The 17,992-nt window shown below is 43.8% G+C and overlaps 2 protein-coding genes across 7 annotated transcripts; both read right to left on the bottom strand.

Moving 5' to 3' along the window:
- Positions 1 to 632: 632 nt before the first annotated feature.
- LOC109770066 (SPX domain-containing protein 6) lies at positions 633 to 1,901 on the bottom strand. The gene is made up of 2 exons (XM_020328771.3): positions 1,449 to 1,901; positions 633 to 1,348 (listed from the first exon to the last, which is right to left on the bottom strand). Exons 1-2 carry the CDS (start codon positions 1,647 to 1,649, stop codon positions 845 to 847), a joined length of 705 nt encoding a protein of 234 aa, XP_020184360.1. The 5' UTR covers positions 1,650 to 1,901; the 3' UTR covers positions 633 to 844.
- A 3,623-nt stretch (positions 1,902 to 5,524) lies between these two features.
- Positions 5,525 to 16,750, bottom strand: LOC109770046 (uncharacterized). 6 transcript variants are annotated; one of them, XR_012202060.1, is made up of 5 exons: positions 16,325 to 16,750; positions 12,966 to 15,702; positions 12,270 to 12,349; positions 12,094 to 12,182; positions 5,525 to 5,694 (listed from the first exon to the last, which is right to left on the bottom strand). XR_012202060.1 is itself a non-coding variant. In XM_073508210.1 (5 exons), the coding sequence occupies exons 2-5, from the start codon at positions 12,991 to 12,993 to the stop codon at positions 5,643 to 5,645; spliced, it is 249 nt and encodes an 82-aa protein (XP_073364311.1). In that variant the 5' UTR covers positions 12,994 to 15,702; positions 16,325 to 16,742; the 3' UTR covers positions 5,525 to 5,642. The 6 variants fall into 6 exon arrangements, 2 of the variants coding, with proteins under 2 accessions (XP_073364311.1, XP_073364312.1); XM_073508210.1 differs by having other exon boundaries at positions 16,325 to 16,742; XR_012202061.1 differs by lacking the exon at positions 5,525 to 5,694 and adding an exon at positions 6,608 to 6,881.
- Positions 16,751 to 17,992: the final 1,242 nt, after the last annotated feature.

The following is a 17,992-nucleotide window of genomic DNA, read 5'->3' as shown; positions in this document are numbered from 1 at the left end:
CGATCCTGGAGCAAGAATATACCTATCATCTTCCAACATGAGAGGAAGAAAGAATCGATAAAAACAAAGAGAACGGCGCGGACTATGAAACTTGTTCTTACTCGCTGCAACAATTTTTATGACAACGAGTTGGTGAATCCCCAACCAAAATCGCAGGCTGTGCACATTGACAATAAATAGTTTATCTTCGTCGCTTTTGATGCGGTCTTTTGGCCGCTTCGCTACAATATCAAAGGTATATTCGTTTCGGCGAAGGAATCATCTTGCGTAGCTCGAGTCTGACGGAATTGTTTCTCTAAACATATGAACCCTCGGTGTCGATTTGCTTGATCCAGTCACTTAGCATTATCAGCCTCAGACTAATGGATTAACTCGTGATTGGTCTGAAAATCCTGAAACAGTATAACCATTGGGGAACGATCAATTTCCGTTGGACGTTTTGCCTTGACCTCTGGACTCATCAGGAGCCAGAGCTGAAAGAACTGCTAATTTGTTTCTTAGAAAATTTGAACCATGATTTTTCTTGATCATCATGACAGTTTGAATTAGATTTAATTTTCTACGACGCACTCAAACCATATTTAAGCAGAAACTCAAGTAGATTTGACGCTCGGTCAGTGTCCTGACAAAGATTTAGGAGCATAATGCACAGGAGTATGAATTTGTATGCTCACATCTTGTTACCATCTTACACCAGCATGTGGTAAAATGAAAAGGAGACAAAAAAGAAGTTAGAAACTACAGATAACCAATTACATATCTGTGGGCTGTGGCTGTGGTGGCTGGGGAGACCACCAAGAAGAGGCCGGCGGGGGGCATTGGACGGGGAATGGGGGCCCGGCGGCTAGAAGGAGCGGAGCCAGTCCGAGTCAGGCAGGTTGAGCGGCGGCAGCGAGTGGCGGCCGCGCGTGGAGCTGCCGCTGCGCACGTCCTGCATGGCCAGGAGCGCCGACACGGTGTTGCGGAAGATCCTCTGCTCCGCGGCGACCAGGGCCTCGCGGTCCCGCCGCGCCGCCGCCTGCCCCTCGCCGGGCGCCGTGGGGAACACCGCCTCCATCATGGCCTCGCACTCCCTCACCATCAGGGACACCGCCTCCGCCGTGAAGAAGGGCTGCACTAGCACGGTCTCGATGACGGCGAGCCGGATCCCGGCGCCCGTGCGCTTGTCATACTTCTTGAGGATCTTGGCCAGGCCGATGTAGTTGACGCTGCTGTAGTTGAGCAGCAGCACCATCTCGCCGTGGAAGTTAACGATCTCCCTCCGGATCGCCGCGATCTCCGCCTCGTGCGCCGCCGCCGGCACCGCCGGCTTCCTCTCCAGCGCGCTCCTGATCGCCCCCTGCAGCTCCTGATCGTACACACACCGCCAAGAACGCATAAACCGTCAGAGAAATTCACAGGGCAAGCGAAGCCATTGGGTCTGGACAGTGATCAGCGCATATACGTACCCTGTGTGTGATGATGAAGAACTCCTCCTGCTCGATGAAGAAGGCGTTGATCTTCTCGATCTCAACGTCGAGGCGGGCGACGAACTCGGCCGGCGAGACGGCGCCGATGACGGGCTTGAGCTCGTTGTAGCTCAGAAACTCGTCCTTCCACGCCGGGAGGCTCTGCTCGATCTGCCGCTTGAGCCACTTTCCGAATTTCATGGTGCGCAAATCAATCAAGAGATCACCGACTGCCTTCTGCCCAATTAATCCGCAACAGATCGGCAGCTGGTAATCGACTAATGACCTCGTCTCCTCCAGGGCAATGCAACAACAATCTACGATATGAAGGGGAGCAAGCGGTGGTGTTGGTGGATTAATGAGAGGTGAAGCGGCGAAGGGTGGTGGTAATATAGGCGCGGGCACCTTACGTACGTGGTTAGTGAGGTAAGCGGTTGCGGAGGAAGAGGATGGTGACCTTCTTGGAATATTTACCGGCATATGCTAAGCGTGGCAAGGGGCGTGAGGCGTGGGGCGGTGTGCGTGAGGCCGCGCTATGGGCACCCGGGTGTTGAGAACCTTCTGCTCTGCTCTAGCTTAAAAATTAATATCACGGGTAGTATCTCGTTTGTCTCTCAAAAATTAATTTTGTACAATCAATTTTTTTTATCCTCAAAAAATGATTCCATAATACTTTGATAGAATTTGAATTTGATTTAAAAAATTCCAATTCAAGTATTTATGTATGGATGTCGCACGAAAATGGAAGATATTATCTCCATGAAATCCCGATGTTTAGAATTTGAACCTTGTATTCACACGGAAAATTCACTCGAAATCATCTCAAATTTGACCAGCATTGTCCGCGTACAAAGAAGCTACTTGGAGCTTATCGGTAGGCCGAACCAGACAAGCAGTAGGTTTCATAAAGCATCAGTATTTAAATTTACACCTTGCATCCAGACTATAGATTGTCCACAGAGTAGTTTGAATTTTTTACGAGTAGCGTTGTTTAGGTATGGAGGAGCAACTCTGGGCATATTGGCGGATCATTTCGTGCAATTGAGTCCCACAAACTTTTATATTTGACTATTCAACCTCACGTTTACACTATACAATTTTCGTAAAAACTGTTTGAAACTTTGCGGGCACTATTGACGTACAAGGCAACTTTGAGCTTATGGGCGGATCATTTTGTGCAAGTGTGCTTGGCATACTTGTACAGATGGTTTTTGTAAAACTTCGGTATTTAGATGTTTAACCTTGCAGTTACTACACTATAAAATTTTCACAAAAAATAGTAGGAATTTTAATGGGAACTCTCATGTGCAAACTGACAAAGGCTTTTGCACTCGTTAGGAAAAATTGAAAAACTTTCGAAGGCTTATGCACCGTCTGGAAAAACATTGAACTTCGATTTTATTTATTTATTGAGTGCCTAGCTGGAAACCCAAGTTAGAGGGGGCTAAGTAGGGTGTGGACGTAGCGATTTCGGTGTCGGGGATGAGAGAGAAGATCGGTCATTGGTCCTGGGACGACGGATAGAGAAAGAGTGGTGACTGGAATCCGGATCACACAAGAAGCATATTCCCGCAGGGAAACCGTGGGTGCAGCAGCGACTTTTGTTCCCCAGCAGAACGGGGGCACTGCACTGCTCGAATTGAATTGGATTGAATTGTATAGTCGCGTTCGCACGTAAAGGAGGGGAGACGAGAGGGAGATTCCATAGGATCTTCTCTTCTTGTTGGCCTCGGAGTTATGTGGCGGCCTCGCCTCGCCTTGACTATTTTCCTATTTTCTCAAGCTCACTCGCTAGACTAGTCTCCGGTGGGTGGGTGGTGGTGTTTCCTTTGAAATGAAATCCAACAGTTTCTTAGGTGCTTCAGTGGGCTGCCGGATGATCCTTCCGAGAGAAAGAACGGGTCCATGATATTTTATGTCATTATTAAGCTTCGCGTGAGAAGCACTCTCCCCTCGCCGGGTACTCCCTCCGTCCCAAAAGTCTTGTCTTAGATTTATCTAGATACGAATGTATCTATCACTAAAACGTAACTAGATACATCCGTATTTAGACAAATCTAAGACAAGAATTTTGGGACAGAGGGAGTAGTATTTTATCCTGTTCAACATGGATTACAGATGGGGGCTGGATAGGGGTACTGGACAAAAAAATTGGGCCATTTGTTTTTTTTCTGGACCGTCCGATCTAAAGCGAATGATCAGATGGCCTTCTACCACCTCCCGCCCGCCACTGTTCATCGTTTTCCCATATGACCAATGGCCAGTGACCGCCTGCGGCCGGCGGCACTTCCGCCAGCATCGTCGTCGTGCTGGGCCACCTCCCAGCCATCCCTCTAAGTCGGTGATCATAAGATATTTTATTCGATGAACCTACACCCTCCCCCGACCCCGAACAGTTAACCTTTGAAGTCGCCTCAGCCTGCCGCCGGCTATGGCTCGTTCCTGGTCGAGGCCTTGCCGACATCCCCGGGCCTCGCTACGCTCGCCCCAGTGTTGTCAGCAGCGGCCTCGGTAATCTGCCATGCCTTTTTCTTCCTTCCCAACAAAATCGACTAATCCAAATTTAATTTTCAGGCAACTTACTTCCAACTAAATTGTAACATATGAGTGTCCAATAGTAGTGTGGCTTTCCACTAGCTAACCAGGCAATTCTCTTTTTCTTAATTAATGGATACTCCTGAGGGCTCCGATTTCAAAAAATACCAGTTTTTGTTCTTTCTTTTTTTGCAGTGATGCTTTTTTTGGGTGGGGGGAGGGGGGGGGGGGGGGGGGGGGGGTATTAATATTTTTGAACATGACGGAAACCAAAATGAAAAAGAGCATGGAATTCATGCTGAACTAACAAACCAAAACCAACCAGGAATATTTGCTGCTGCTCAGAGAAGGAGATATTTCAAAAAAAAAAAGAATATATCCAAAACTGCAAAATGTTGTTCTCGAAGCATGGTACCAACAAGCCTTGAAAAAGAAAACAATGTACCATATAAACAGGCAGAACCGCTCAATTGACATAATATTTTTTCCCTTTAAGATAATACTCGAAATATATATTCCCTCCCATATAAAGGATGGCCCTTAAGCCTAACCAGTTCCAGTTCATGGTTTATTCCGGGGCATATCCACGGATATCACGCTTTTGGCGTCTCATCACAAAGTGTTCTTCTGCCCTTTTTGTACGTCATCATTCTAAAGCTATGTACAAGTAGATACTTAGACTAGAAACAGTTAAAGATGGAGGAAACATTTGATAGTGCAAAGCTCTGAATATATTATAGTTATTCCAGCTAGAGGCTTGTGCTCAATTATTTTGGAGATGGGGCTATCCTAGTAAACCTTTTGTAGATATTCTTTTCCTGGTGAAAAGTAATTGTTTCGTCATATGTCATTTGCAAGAACAAATGACCTATTGTTCCCTCTTCATTATACAAGTAGTACAAGTAACTGTTGGTTAACCACATTTTCAAGGTGCTGATTGCCACTGGACAGCCAAAAAATGAAGTAAACAATATGAGAGACATGAATTGATGTGATTGGATCCTAATCTCATGATTAGAACACCGAAAAGATAATCAGAGATCGGGCACTCACGAGCAGGATTGAGATTTAGGAATATAGGGGGTTTAACCCATAAAACGTGTTTGTGCATGCGCGCCAGAGACGCTAAGGGCATGTACAATGGTTGATAAGATAGTCTTATCTTAAGTCTTGCACGTAATTTAAAGATGACAAAAAACATGTCTACAATGGGTCATCTCTTAGCCTTATCTTCAATAACTAGCTATTCCTAAAAACATGGTGAGACATATTGTGCTAAGAGATCATCTCTTATTTAAGAGAAGACAAGCCTTTTCTTATGATTTCTCTCTCCTCCACCTCATCATTTATCCTACGCGGCATTCCTAAGATAGAACCATTGTACATGCCCTAAGGAACTGAAACCAACTTCGGTTTTGGGTGCCAGGATCAAACATGTGCGTAGGGGAAGAGACATTTCTCCCCCACTTTCTCTCGGTTTGTTATACCAGGAGATCAATTTCAACATTCTACCCCTTTATCATAAGGTTAACAAGCAAACATCATAGGCCAACTCTCAATAGAAATAACAAACCAAAATAAAGTGTCACAATGACAAAAGAAATGTCACCGAACCTCGGTACTTACAGTACCATATCTTGAAATGAAAAGCATAATACTTTATGGGAATTGGTTTATTTGACTGTCATCAAAAGGATCTCCAGACCTATGTCTGACAACATAGCCATAGAAGGGTCAGTGGTAATCCTTTAGCAAGATGAACCGCAAAAGACAAACATCATATGTTTAATCTTGGACTCTATTTTCCACAACATTAATATAGTGTCAATAGTTTTGGCAACACAATTGACATGTTATTACTCGCATAGAGCATTGCATGTTCATAATCACTATAACTGGTTTAAAGGTGTTGTCTACTACTTTTAATTTTGGGAAAAGAATTCCTTCGACATATAACATGTCTGGTAGCCTCTTAACATAACACGAACTAGTTTGCATCACTAATGATGCCATGGTTGTCCTTTCTTGAGCTTTCCCATGATGTAGCTCTTTCCACAAAAGTGGAGATGTAACATGGCGTGCAGTAGAATTCCTAATATCCACACACACCTCACATAAATAAGGATATGTTCATATTTTATTACATATGGTGCTTTTGACAACCGAAGCATAAAGAACTGGCATTATCAGGTCAGTTTTAACTGATTCCTCGATCATTGAAATGTCACAATTTTATCACCATCGACATTCGGAGCAGGTGAGACAGAGTACTTGAGCCTAATGTGTTTCGTACATACTCTATCAGTGTATACCAATATAATATGACTTATACTCTTTTTGGACTCATGTCCCGGTGAACCTCCATACAAATACTGCATGAGGCATCATCAAATCTCTTGGTTGGCCAATGAGATTTCATCCACAAAAGGCAGTGAAACTCACACCACAAACTTAAGGTACCATTGTATCAGCGCGCTTGACTTAGTGCATAACTTGAATTATTTACAACATGCCATGTTTCCTACTCCCTCCGTTCCAAAATAGATGACCCAACTTAGTACAAAGTTGGGTCATCTATTTTGGAACGGAGGGAGTATCTTTCATGACAAAACTTTCATGTTGAGCCTCGCAGGATATTTAAAAATTCAATCAGCATAAAAGCATGCCAGAATGATAACACAAGCATTGTGACAATTCCTCAGTCAAGACAGGACGATGCCATTGTGATCAATCTTTTCTCTCTTTATTATGAGCCTTTTGGCTACATGCCATTGTTTGAGCCTTTCAAAAATTCCCTCAAAATTACGTTTAGTTTTACAGAGCCATTTATGGCCTACCATTTTAACTCACTTAGAAAACTCTACTAAGTTCCATACACCAGAGCTTGTAGTCTTCACCCTATATGGCAACAATACACGATGAGCAATCACGCACCAATTAGTTCATTATTTGTCATAGGGAAATACCGAGGCTCAACATTAGGTGATATAATAGAGATTTCCTAGTCCTTCTTAGTGTATGATTCCTTCTTAGTGCATGATGCATAGGAACTCATATCGCATGATTTGTGTTCCTAGGCTCTTGGTGATTACTTTACTCTAGTAGAACATATATCACGTTCTAGAGTCTAATGTCTTAACATGCATTAATTTTAGTTCTTGGTCCGTAAGACGGACAAGAACTTAATAAAAAAACATGTCACATGATTATAAACAAAGTTCACCTGAAATATAATCACAAGCCACAAGCAATGTTAATGTCATAACTGAGACTAGACTGACAAACTTGCTTCTTTAATATTAATGTGTGCTTTCTATTATTCATTAGGGAGTAAGTACACATAAACATAATAAAAGTAGTCACAACACTAGTGAGGTTTTCATTCATTAGCCAAATAAGACTTCTTGTTGGTTCCATCCTAATCGGAGAAGTAACACAGTTTTTTTGTTGTAAGTGCTATTGGTCTTAGTAAGCCTAAATGTGGTATAATAGAACAAGCTCTCAATTTCGATGATGTCTCATTATTGACACTTCTCATGCATCTTAACTGTATCATAGCACACATGATCATTCAGTCAAAAGGTAACCGATCTCGCCTCATGGCTAGGCTGACATCAGACTTGGGAGTACAACTTAGCCGGGCATTTAAAATGCATCGACAAATACTTTAATTTTTTCCAACAGGCACTAGCCAAACATTATTAGATCACACAGTGCGGTGCGGAAAACCAACCACACAGCCATTAGCATTCTGCCTGACATGGCCTCAACTCGTTAGCAATAATCACACCCTTAAGGAAATGCAATAAGGATGACATCAAGATACACTTCATGCCCAAATAAATTTCCTAATAAAATATTCAGAAACTTTAGGGAGCGAGTCATAATTGTGCTTAACATTAATATCATTCTACAATCTTAATATTTTAACATTCAAATGGTACTAAAAACGAGATCATCACTAAAAAATCATAATAATGGCGTCAACATTAATACCACATTAAAATTTTCTAAATAAAATTTTCCCTGGATTTATGCTAGAAAACATGTTTATTTTTTTGGAAAAATGGAACCAGTAGGAGATTTCATTTAGAAAACTTTAATGTGGTATCACCTTACGACTTTGGCACGCTTATCCCGCTGGACACGAACCCGAAAGCAGAAGTCAGCAACCACAAGCTTATGCTGAGGGACAATACTCTCTCCGGGTATCACTTTACAGTCTAGGCATGCACGCCTATCTTCTCTTCTCGAGAGGATGAAATCAATCTGGCTAGAGTGTTGATCACTACTAAAAATCACTAGATGTGATTCTCTCTATTTAAAGAGGGTGTTAGCTACGATCATGTCGTAGGCTAGAGCAAAGCTTAAGACATCTCCTTGATTTCTGATGCCATAACCAAAGCCCCCATGCACCCCTTCAAAACCTGTGTTAGATGTACCCACGTGGCCATTGAGGTCTCCTCCTATGAAGAGCTTCTCGCCAATCAGTACACTCCTAACCATGTTCTCCAAGCCTTCCAAGAACTCCCTCTTGGTGTTCTCATTGTGCCCTACTTGCGGGGCATACGCGTTGATAACATTGAGAACTAAGTCCCCAACTACCAGCTTGACCAACATAATCCGGTCTCCACGTCTCTTACGTCTACCACTCCATACTTGAGGCTCTTATTTATCAAGATGCCTACGTCATTTTTGCTTGCAGCCATCCCCGTGTACCGCAGCTTGAAGCCGGTATCCTCCACCTCCTTCGCCTTCTATCCCCTCCATTTGGTTTCTTGGATGCAAAGGATATCAACACCTCTCCTCACCGCTGCATCAACTAGCTCCCGAAGCATCCCTGTCAGGGAACCTACATTCCAGCTACCTAAGTGGATCCTCCTAGGCTTGGCTAGTTTCCTTACCCTTCACACTCGTCGGGTCAAATGCGAAGACCCTTATTTTCCACTACATCCGGGCACCAATGTAGCACGCCACTAAGGATGCAACGACCCGATCCTCGCTCACTTGCCACCGTATCCAGATCAAGATACGGCGCGACACTGGGAGGGGGGGGGGGGGACCCGGGTTCCGATGTGGCGCGTTGTTGAGAGGGTTACGCCCCAAAGAAAATATTTTGGGTTTCTTTATGCAATTTGAAGTTTCTCCAAGCAAAATAAAACCAACAAAAAGTTTTGGTCAAATATTTAATGAGCAAAAGTTCTTACAACATATGATAATATTCTGACTAATGTTGATTATTTCTATGGTCAATTATAAATACACAAGTTTCTTTTCGTTTTCAACTCAATGGTAAGAAAGATTAGAGCAACAATTAAACATGTTTCTAATTCAGATCAATTACAAAGTTAATTCACGGTTGAAGTTTTGTTATGACGCTCAAGTTATCACCTCTTTTTAGCAATGAACACCAACAATGGTACCATTTACTTGGATGATGGAGTTGATTTTCTCAAATGGAAGGAAAAGATCATTTTCATGCATTACATGGGAAGCTCCCACGATTCCTACCACTAACATTGAGAATTACATGGGGAAGCGCCCACTCCATTTGATTTTCTCAAATGGAAGGAAAAGAACATTTTCATGCTTGGGCTTAACAACCTACAACATGCATTACATGGGAAAGCTCCCACGACTCCTACCACTAACATTGAGAATTACGCTAAGATTTTTTTTTACGACATTAAGCAAAATAGTGCGAGAGGTCCAATAAAGAAAACCATCTCAGCTGAAATAAGAGACTCAATTCCCGACTCAAACTATGCCAAGGAGTGCTTGGCCTCTATTGAGGAGCATTTTAAGGGCACTTCACCTGATAAAGTCGAGACTTAGGGTTTTGTCATAAGGACAATAAAGAATAATACATTAGAAGGCAATTTGATTCTTCATGTTTTTGAGGTGAACCACTTAGTCCCTGTAATACAATGATTATGTGTGGTTTAAATCCCTAGTTAAGTTGAATTACAATCATGTGATGTTAGTCTAGCCATGGGGCGAGTTATTTTCATGAATAGTTTGCAATGATCATGTGCGCTTTGGTAGAACCAAACTGTAAGAGAAGTGTAAATAATGAGACATCATCGAAATTGAGGTTGTTCTAGTATACCACATGCCGAGGAGGGAATGGAACGTCTCATTAAAGATGAGATATCACAGTCACTTATCCTAGTAAGACCATATCACCACAATTAAAGGAAGTTCTCTTATTAAGATGGAACCAACGAGAAGTCTAATTTGGAGAATGGATGAAAAACACGCTAATATTCTAACTCCTTTTTTTAACCATGACTATGTATACTTACTCCCTTATGACATCTGAAGCACACATTAATTCTAAAGTTGCAAGTTTGCCAATCTATGTCAATCATGATACTAATGTACCATGTGGCTTATGATTATAATTCTGATCAATGCTGTTATAATCATGTGCCATGCTTCGTTAGTTCTTCTCCATTTTCTATCCAATGGTAATGCGGATTAGAATAAAAATTTGTACTTGTTAAGACATTAGACTCTGGAGCATGATATATGTTCTACAAAAATAATGTGCTCATGGGAGCCGGAGCCTAGGAACACAAATCTTGAGGAGAAGCGATCTTACATACTGAATATCCATGAAATCTTTGTTCATATGCATCATGTGGAACCGAGGACTATGAAATCCCAAATACAACACCTAGCATTGAGCCTCAACATTAAATGTTAATGGTCTTTCGCCATGTAGAATGAAGACTATGGACTCTACTGATGTATGTAACTTAATAGAGTTTTCCAAATGAGTTTAAATGGTAGGGTGTAAATGGCTTTGCAAAATCAAACATGACTCTTGAGGAAAATCTCAAAAGGTTCAAACGAAGACTTGTAGCGAGGCGTGAATAAAGAAAGAAGATATTGATCGTAATGACATCTCTTCTCTTGTATCGACTATGCAATCGATGATGTTTGTGTTACCATCATGGCATGTTTTAATTTTGACTTCATTAAGAATGTTTTACATGGCTCAACTAGAAGATTTTGTCATGAAAGAAAGGTAACATAAATCGTGTTGTCTAAATAATTCAAATTATGAATTAAGACGAGCATTCTGACAATGGTACCTTAATTCTAGGAGGGGGGTAGGCATAAATTCACCATCAAATCCCATTGACCAACCAAGAGTTTTCCTATCTCCCAATTATGACACAAGTGATCTTGGTGATGACTCATGCATTACTTGTATTGAGATTCACCGGGACATAGGCCCAAAAGAAACATAAGTCCTATTATAATGACACAGGAGTACATCGGCACGGTGCAAAAGAAACACATTATACCTAGTTGAGAGAGGCGAAGACCATCCACCACCACCGGCCACCACAAGGTTGTGCCGCGGGAATCCTACACGTCTGTTGACCAACTCCTCGCTGCTGGGAGAGTGGGAGGCACACGACCATGGGACTCTGCTTTTCAACTATGGTAATGACCCAACACTTCCACTAGAGTTTCATATAGGTGCACTAGCTTAGGATAGGTAATGAAGTTAAACCTAAATCTAACAGTAATTGATGTGCACGTTCTCTTGCGAAATAGCATGCCATATTCATGTACCGGGCTGCACTATATAAAAGAACAATATTCTCTTTTCAAATGGTCAGATACAGGTAGCAATATTGATGTTTTGGCTCTTGAAATAAATAGTAGCCATGAAGAGTAACAAACAAAATGACTAAAATGTACCCATGAAATTCAAAGTTTTAGAAAGGAAGATTCCACCCCTCAATTATTTACAGAATTAATGGAATCAATCAACCAAACACTCTTGTTATTAGATTTACATTTGTTAATACAAATTTGATTTCCCCAATCAAGCGGCTTAGTTCAACTGTGGAAAGCTGGCAGCATTCACTTGTGTCTTGTGACATGAATTGTTATGTACTCCCTACGTTCCATAATTCTTGTCGTGGTTTTAGTTAAAAAAGTGAACCTATGAATTGTTATACTTCGGTACATGGCAATATGAATGTGAACAGACAGAGACCAAAACTATATGATTTTTCTATCACACATAAAATACATGGTATAAAGGAAGTGTGATGCTGAAGGGAAAGAGGAATATGAAGCAACATACAAGTTTCTCAGCCTCAACTGCACAATTTTATTCAAAGCACGCCGAGTGCCTTCTCCCATGCTTTCTGCTACAAGTATAATAGCCTGCACCTAGCACATTAGCACCATTTAAGTATCACCAACGAGATGGAAACTCGCTCGAATATGCTGTAGAAAATTCTGAGCAGAATCTGCTACCTCTTCCTCTTGAGCAGTACTCTGAAGATCAAGATCGTCTTTGATATGTTCATCCACAGAAGTCCATGTAACACGAAACCCTGATGAAGGCATTAGCGGATATTAACACAAGCAACTCAATCGTCCAAAGGAAGATGCAATCCAACAATTTTTGTCAGAAATATTGCTGCAAATGATGAATGCTTGTACATGCAAAAACTAACCCAGTAGAGATAGAAACATGGAATGGTATTGAAATGATGGACAAGAAGTAAACTTGGAATACATGCACCAGAAGGATGCGGAAAAGGTAACAAATACATACTTACACTGTTCTTTATATCTTTTTATTAATTTTTAGTCGTTTTTGGACTATATTTTGCTCAATTTACCGAACTAAAACTAAATCCTCCTAAACTTTCAACAGGAAAACAGATGTACAGATCAGTATGCGTACAAAGAGGGTCCAGAGGTGCTCTGATTTCATTAAACAACAAAGGTATGTATGAAACTCACCAACTCATACGACGACCTATTAGCTTAAGATATTATAGGTGCAGAACATTTCCCTGCAGCATGGTGTAATACCAATATACCATTTCGAGAGGTTCCTTTTCTAAGGTTGGCATGGAACCAAGTGGTGTAGAACACCGACAGTAGAATTTCGGTGTAAATAAGGACTGAAAAAAAAAGTAAAACAATATAACAGCTGCAAACCTGGTGAACTGTAGGTTATCATATACATCTCTGAGATTGCCTAGATGCTGCCTAGCACTGTTCACTTGACACACAGACACCAGTCTAGATCTGATCCTGGGTCTGTAATGACATGCTGTATGCCAGATCTCATCAATCACGGCTGCTCTCTGCTTTCATCTCAATAAAAATGCTTCTCAGTTGACTATCAAATAAGAAAACTTAAGGAATACGTGGATAGACATGCTTATGTCTTCAGGCCACTTTGATACACAAGGCCCTCGCAATTCTAGTATCGCTTGTACAAGCTCGCTACAGCACTGAGAGCTGCTCACTGTATACCAAGTTTTTCAACTGCTCTCCCTCTCCACCACCAGTGAATTGTTGAAAGTAATCGTTCACCCATAGAGCACAATTTGAAAACTTATGATATATCCTTCTCTTCCAGGGAGTCCTGAAAACTATCTCCATCATTGCCAAATCCCAACATACTACTCAGCTTGTCATCTGGTGTAATGCCTGCCTGGAGCATACTGTTATACATCATATGAGCTTTCTTCTCATCTCCAGTTTTGAAGTATCCAACTATGATATCTGTATAAGTTACTACAGTAGGTGTAAGCCCCTTATTTATCATTTCTTCCATCAACCATTGTGCGCCATCCATCGCAAGCACTTTACTGAAGCCCCCAATTAAACAAGTATAAACAAAAGCATCTGCTGACAAACCCCCTTTCTCCATCTCTCTAAAAATTTCCAAAGCTGCCTTCATGTTTGAACGCTTACAATAGCATGCAATAAGAGATGTATACAAAATCCTGTCTGGTGTCAATCCTTCCCAAATCATATGCTTAAACAATGTCACAGCTTCAGAAAGTCTGTCATTATGGCAAAGACCATTTATTAGGCTAGTATATGTGAATATATTAGGTTTTGTACCCTCATCCAACATTTTATGAAACAATCTGAAAGCCTCCTGAAGTTTCAGTGCTTTCACACAGCCATCAATAATAATACTATAGATGAAAGTATCAGGAACACAGCCTCTTTTTATCATGTCTGCAAAAAAGGCCCACACATCATCGCATTTGTTGACCTTGCACAGACCATTTATGATAACTCTGTACATACAAAGGTTGGGAACAATTCCAAGATGGCGTACTTTATCCAGGAATAGGAGGGCTTCATTGATCATCCCTTCTTTGCTGAAACTGTCAACTAGAATGGTGCATGTCACAATGTTCGGGCTTATTCCCTTCTCAAACATGAGTTCGAATACTCCCAATGCTTCTTTGAGGTAACTATGTCTACAGAATGCATATATTAGACTAGTATAGTCGTAAGCATCTGGAATAAAATTATGATGAACCATGTTATTCCAAAGGTCATAGACAACCTCCAGATCCAAATGTTGGCAACAACAAGCAAGAAAAATGCTGTAAACTATGTGGTCATGCTTGACACCTTGTTCTTTGAGCCTCCTAAACAAGTCAAATGCCAATTCAACCTTTCCAGCTCTGCAAAGACCATGCAAAAGTGAAGTATAACTGACCAGAGTAGGAGCAATCCCATTTCTTACCATTTCGACAAGCACGTCATAGCCTGCCAATAGATCCCCTTGCTTACATAACCCATCAACTAATATACTATAGCTATGGGCATCTGGGATAAACCCGCCCTTCTTCATCCCATCAAACACCTCCATGGCTTTGTGAACCTGATCCTCATGACAGAAACCATGAATCACAGCATTATAACAATAACTGTTGCGAGGGTAGCCTCTCTGACAAAGCATTTGAAGAAAATTCCATGCAGATGACACATGTCTGGTACGGCAAAGCCCATAGAGGTAAGTGCCATAGGTTACCGCATTCGGTTTCACGCCTTTCATTTCCATTTCACACAGAAGCTCAAAAGCTTCCTCCAAGCATAACCTATCTCCATGTGTATAAGCACTCATCAAAACTGAATAAGAGTACACATTTGGTGATGGACCAGAAGTATTCATATCATCAAACAAACTCCTCGCAGACATGATTTGATTCCTCTCCACTAAACACTTCAGCAGGAAGTTGCACAACTGCAGTTCAACTCCAACCTTCTTGGCCTCAATGTAAGTGAGAAGAGCATCCTCAAACATTGACAACTCTACAAAAACCCGAATGGCTGTAGCATGAACTTGTAGTAATGTCATTGACCCACCCAAATTACTGACCAACATAGGTGCCAACTCAAACAACTCTGGGCCAGCACTTCCACAGTAATCAACAATGCTCCGTATGAAGCACCGGATCTCTCTGATTCTTCGCGGCAAGAAGGGTTGCATAAGCAATGCAAACAGCCCAACTGACCGGGATAGCCCATATAACTTCACACACTCCCTGAAGGTAATCTTCCTGGCCTTGTTCCAGTTTGATGTACGAACTGCTAGTGTGATCAAGGGAGGAAGACACGGGTTTTTATACTCGCTGAAAAAGAAGCTTCCAGCAGGTTCTTGATGATCTAAGCTCTTCAAGCAACAAGCCACAGAGTAAAGTCGCAACGCCGGAGGGCAGCTTCTTTTTACAAGGGCTTGACGCATGAAACTTAGCACTGCTCGGTGCATAGAAGAGGGCCGCCAATCCCCTCCTTACACTGACAGCATAAGCGGAAGAAGGAAGAATGTCCACTACTTTTGTACTTCATGGAGCAAACTTCCTTGAAAAGTTAACAGTGAGGACCACCCAGGAAATAATAGGACAAGTTACATGAAAAATTCCTGCAAAAGAAAAACGTTGCAACTGTTATCCTCAGTGTCAAGGCTCGCTTAGAGCAACAAATCAAAGCTTTCTGTTTTCAGAACATATGGTGCAGGATTAAATTTAGGTTGGCAGGAACCATTGTACCTGATTAAAAGCACCCAACCAAGGAATAACATTTAAAGAAGGGAACAACAGTGGAAATCTGTCTGTAGCAAAAGAAAGGACTCGAACATGAAGAAAAAAACAGCAGACATAGCATGCTTATTGTTAGAAGAGAGCAGCTACATCCACAATGAGGACTTAAATCATGCAAACATAGCAAGGATGTTACTTCGGCAGAATTAATTTGTACACAGATGTTTTCAGCTGGGCATGATTCAGAGTATATCCACCATTGCTCCTGACAGAATATGACATTACAACTTGGGCCAGATTAAAGCTGGGAGCATAAATATTGCAATTTAGGCAGCAAAGGTAAATTATATGCAGTCGGATGGGAAAAAAACCTAGGCATCTTATAGGAAAAAGCTCGTTGCCAGTACTCACTACTACAACAGAAATGTGGCCTAGCTTTGCATAATAATGAACACTTGAGGGCAGCAGCTGCGGAGCCAGGATTGCGAAGGAGCCGGGGCAAACCTTTTATTGGAAAATCAACCCGAGCCAGTTAGCGCAGCTTCGATTAACATTGTAGGCTGAGAATGTGAGGGAGACAGCCTGCTATCGCCGCTCGCCGCCGGCACGGCAACCTCTCATCGCCGCCGGCATGCCCACCACTCCGGTGAGGTCCTGCGGCGCCTGGCCCGTGGGGGCTCTCAATCTCGGGCGCCGAAGCAAGAGGCGATTGGGGAATTACCGCAGCCCGAGCCGGCGCGTCCCCCGCTTGACCGCTAATTCAATCACGCGCTCAAGCCGTCGGCTATCGCCCCGCACTCTCGCCGCTAGTGGCGCAACCGAACATTCTCGCCGAGCCCCGCCGCCTACGCCCGCCGCCCCGCCGCCGCGCGCCCTCGCTCTGCTGGGGTTTAACGAAGTTTTTTGTTGGCCTCTGCTCCTCGGCTAGGTATGCTGGGAATCCAACGCAAGTGCGGTTTCATCCAACGGACAGGATCCATCGTTCCGGCGTGAGCGTGACAGATGGGAGCCGCTGCAGTAGCGTCACTGCCAGGTGGGCCCGCGAGACACCGACGAGGGGCGGAAGTGGCGTGGACCGTCCAAAACCCGAATGACTACATGAACTTGTATCGATATTGTTGAAGCACTGGATAGGGCTCGGAAAATCGCCGCATGAGGGCGAACCGACGCTAAAAATCAGCGTGGGGGCAATCAGGTTCCCGGCCACCGCCCAGTCGCCCTTTTTCTAATATTTTTGAAAATAAATTCGGCTAAAATTCGGCAAACATTACAAAGATTCGGCAAATAGGACATAAATTTCAGCGTTCTTCATTCTTTTTACATAGAAAACTTCAAATTTACAAAATAAAAAACTCGTTGAGCGCGACGTAGTCGCCGTCGTCCTTCTTCTTCTTCACGCTGTTGGACCCTTGCCCGGGGTCGCCCTAGCGGACAGGTTTGGCCGGTGGCGGCGCGTCATCGTCGTTGTCTTCAAGCACGATGACGCCCCCTTCCTCGCGCCCACGACGCCGCGCGGCGATCTCTGCCAGGGCGCGGCGCTGGCGCTCCATCTCCAGCCGCGCCCAGTCCCCCCGCGCCCACTTCATGGCCGCCTCGTCGTCGAGCTCCGGCTCCGTCTTTACGACGGCGAGCCCCGGCTCCGTCAAGCATCTTCGGCTTGACGAAGTGGGGAGGAGCCGAGGAGGAGGCGCGCCCGCCCTCATTGATGACAATGCCGGCGCTGCGGGTGCGCCGGCCGAGCGGCGTTTCCGCGGGCTCGGCCTCAACGCTGAAGAGCGCCGGCGACCCGGAGGAGTGGGAGGAGGAGGAAGAGGAGCCGATCCTCCTCGGCATCCATTGGCCGCCACTCCGGCGAGGGACCGGGGCGGCCGGGTACATCAGCGGAGGCTCGTTGCCGCCCTCGAGGTGCTCGAGGACGGCATGGAGCATGCGGCCCGGGGCGCCCCACCACAGGCGGCGGCCGTCGCTGTTTTTGGTCCCCCGCACCACCGGCACGTTGTTGGTGGAGGCTACCTGCTCCGCCTGCCGACGTTCGAAGTACGCCGCCCACGCCTCGTGGTTGCTAGCGTTGTACTCCGGGAGGGCCCGCTGCTCCTCCGTCAGAGACGCCCGCGCACGCCCGATCTCGGCGCGGAAGTAGTCGGGGCGTGTGACGTCGGGGACGCCCCGACG

The sequence above is a fragment of the Aegilops tauschii genome, chromosome 2, assembly GCF_002575655.3.
Source record: "Aegilops tauschii subsp. strangulata cultivar AL8/78 chromosome 2, Aet v6.0, whole genome shotgun sequence".
Lineage (NCBI taxonomy): Eukaryota > Viridiplantae > Streptophyta > Magnoliopsida > Poales > Poaceae > Aegilops > Aegilops tauschii.
The sequence above is the reverse complement of the archived record's forward strand: the minus strand, read 5'-3'. Positions and strand labels throughout refer to the sequence as shown.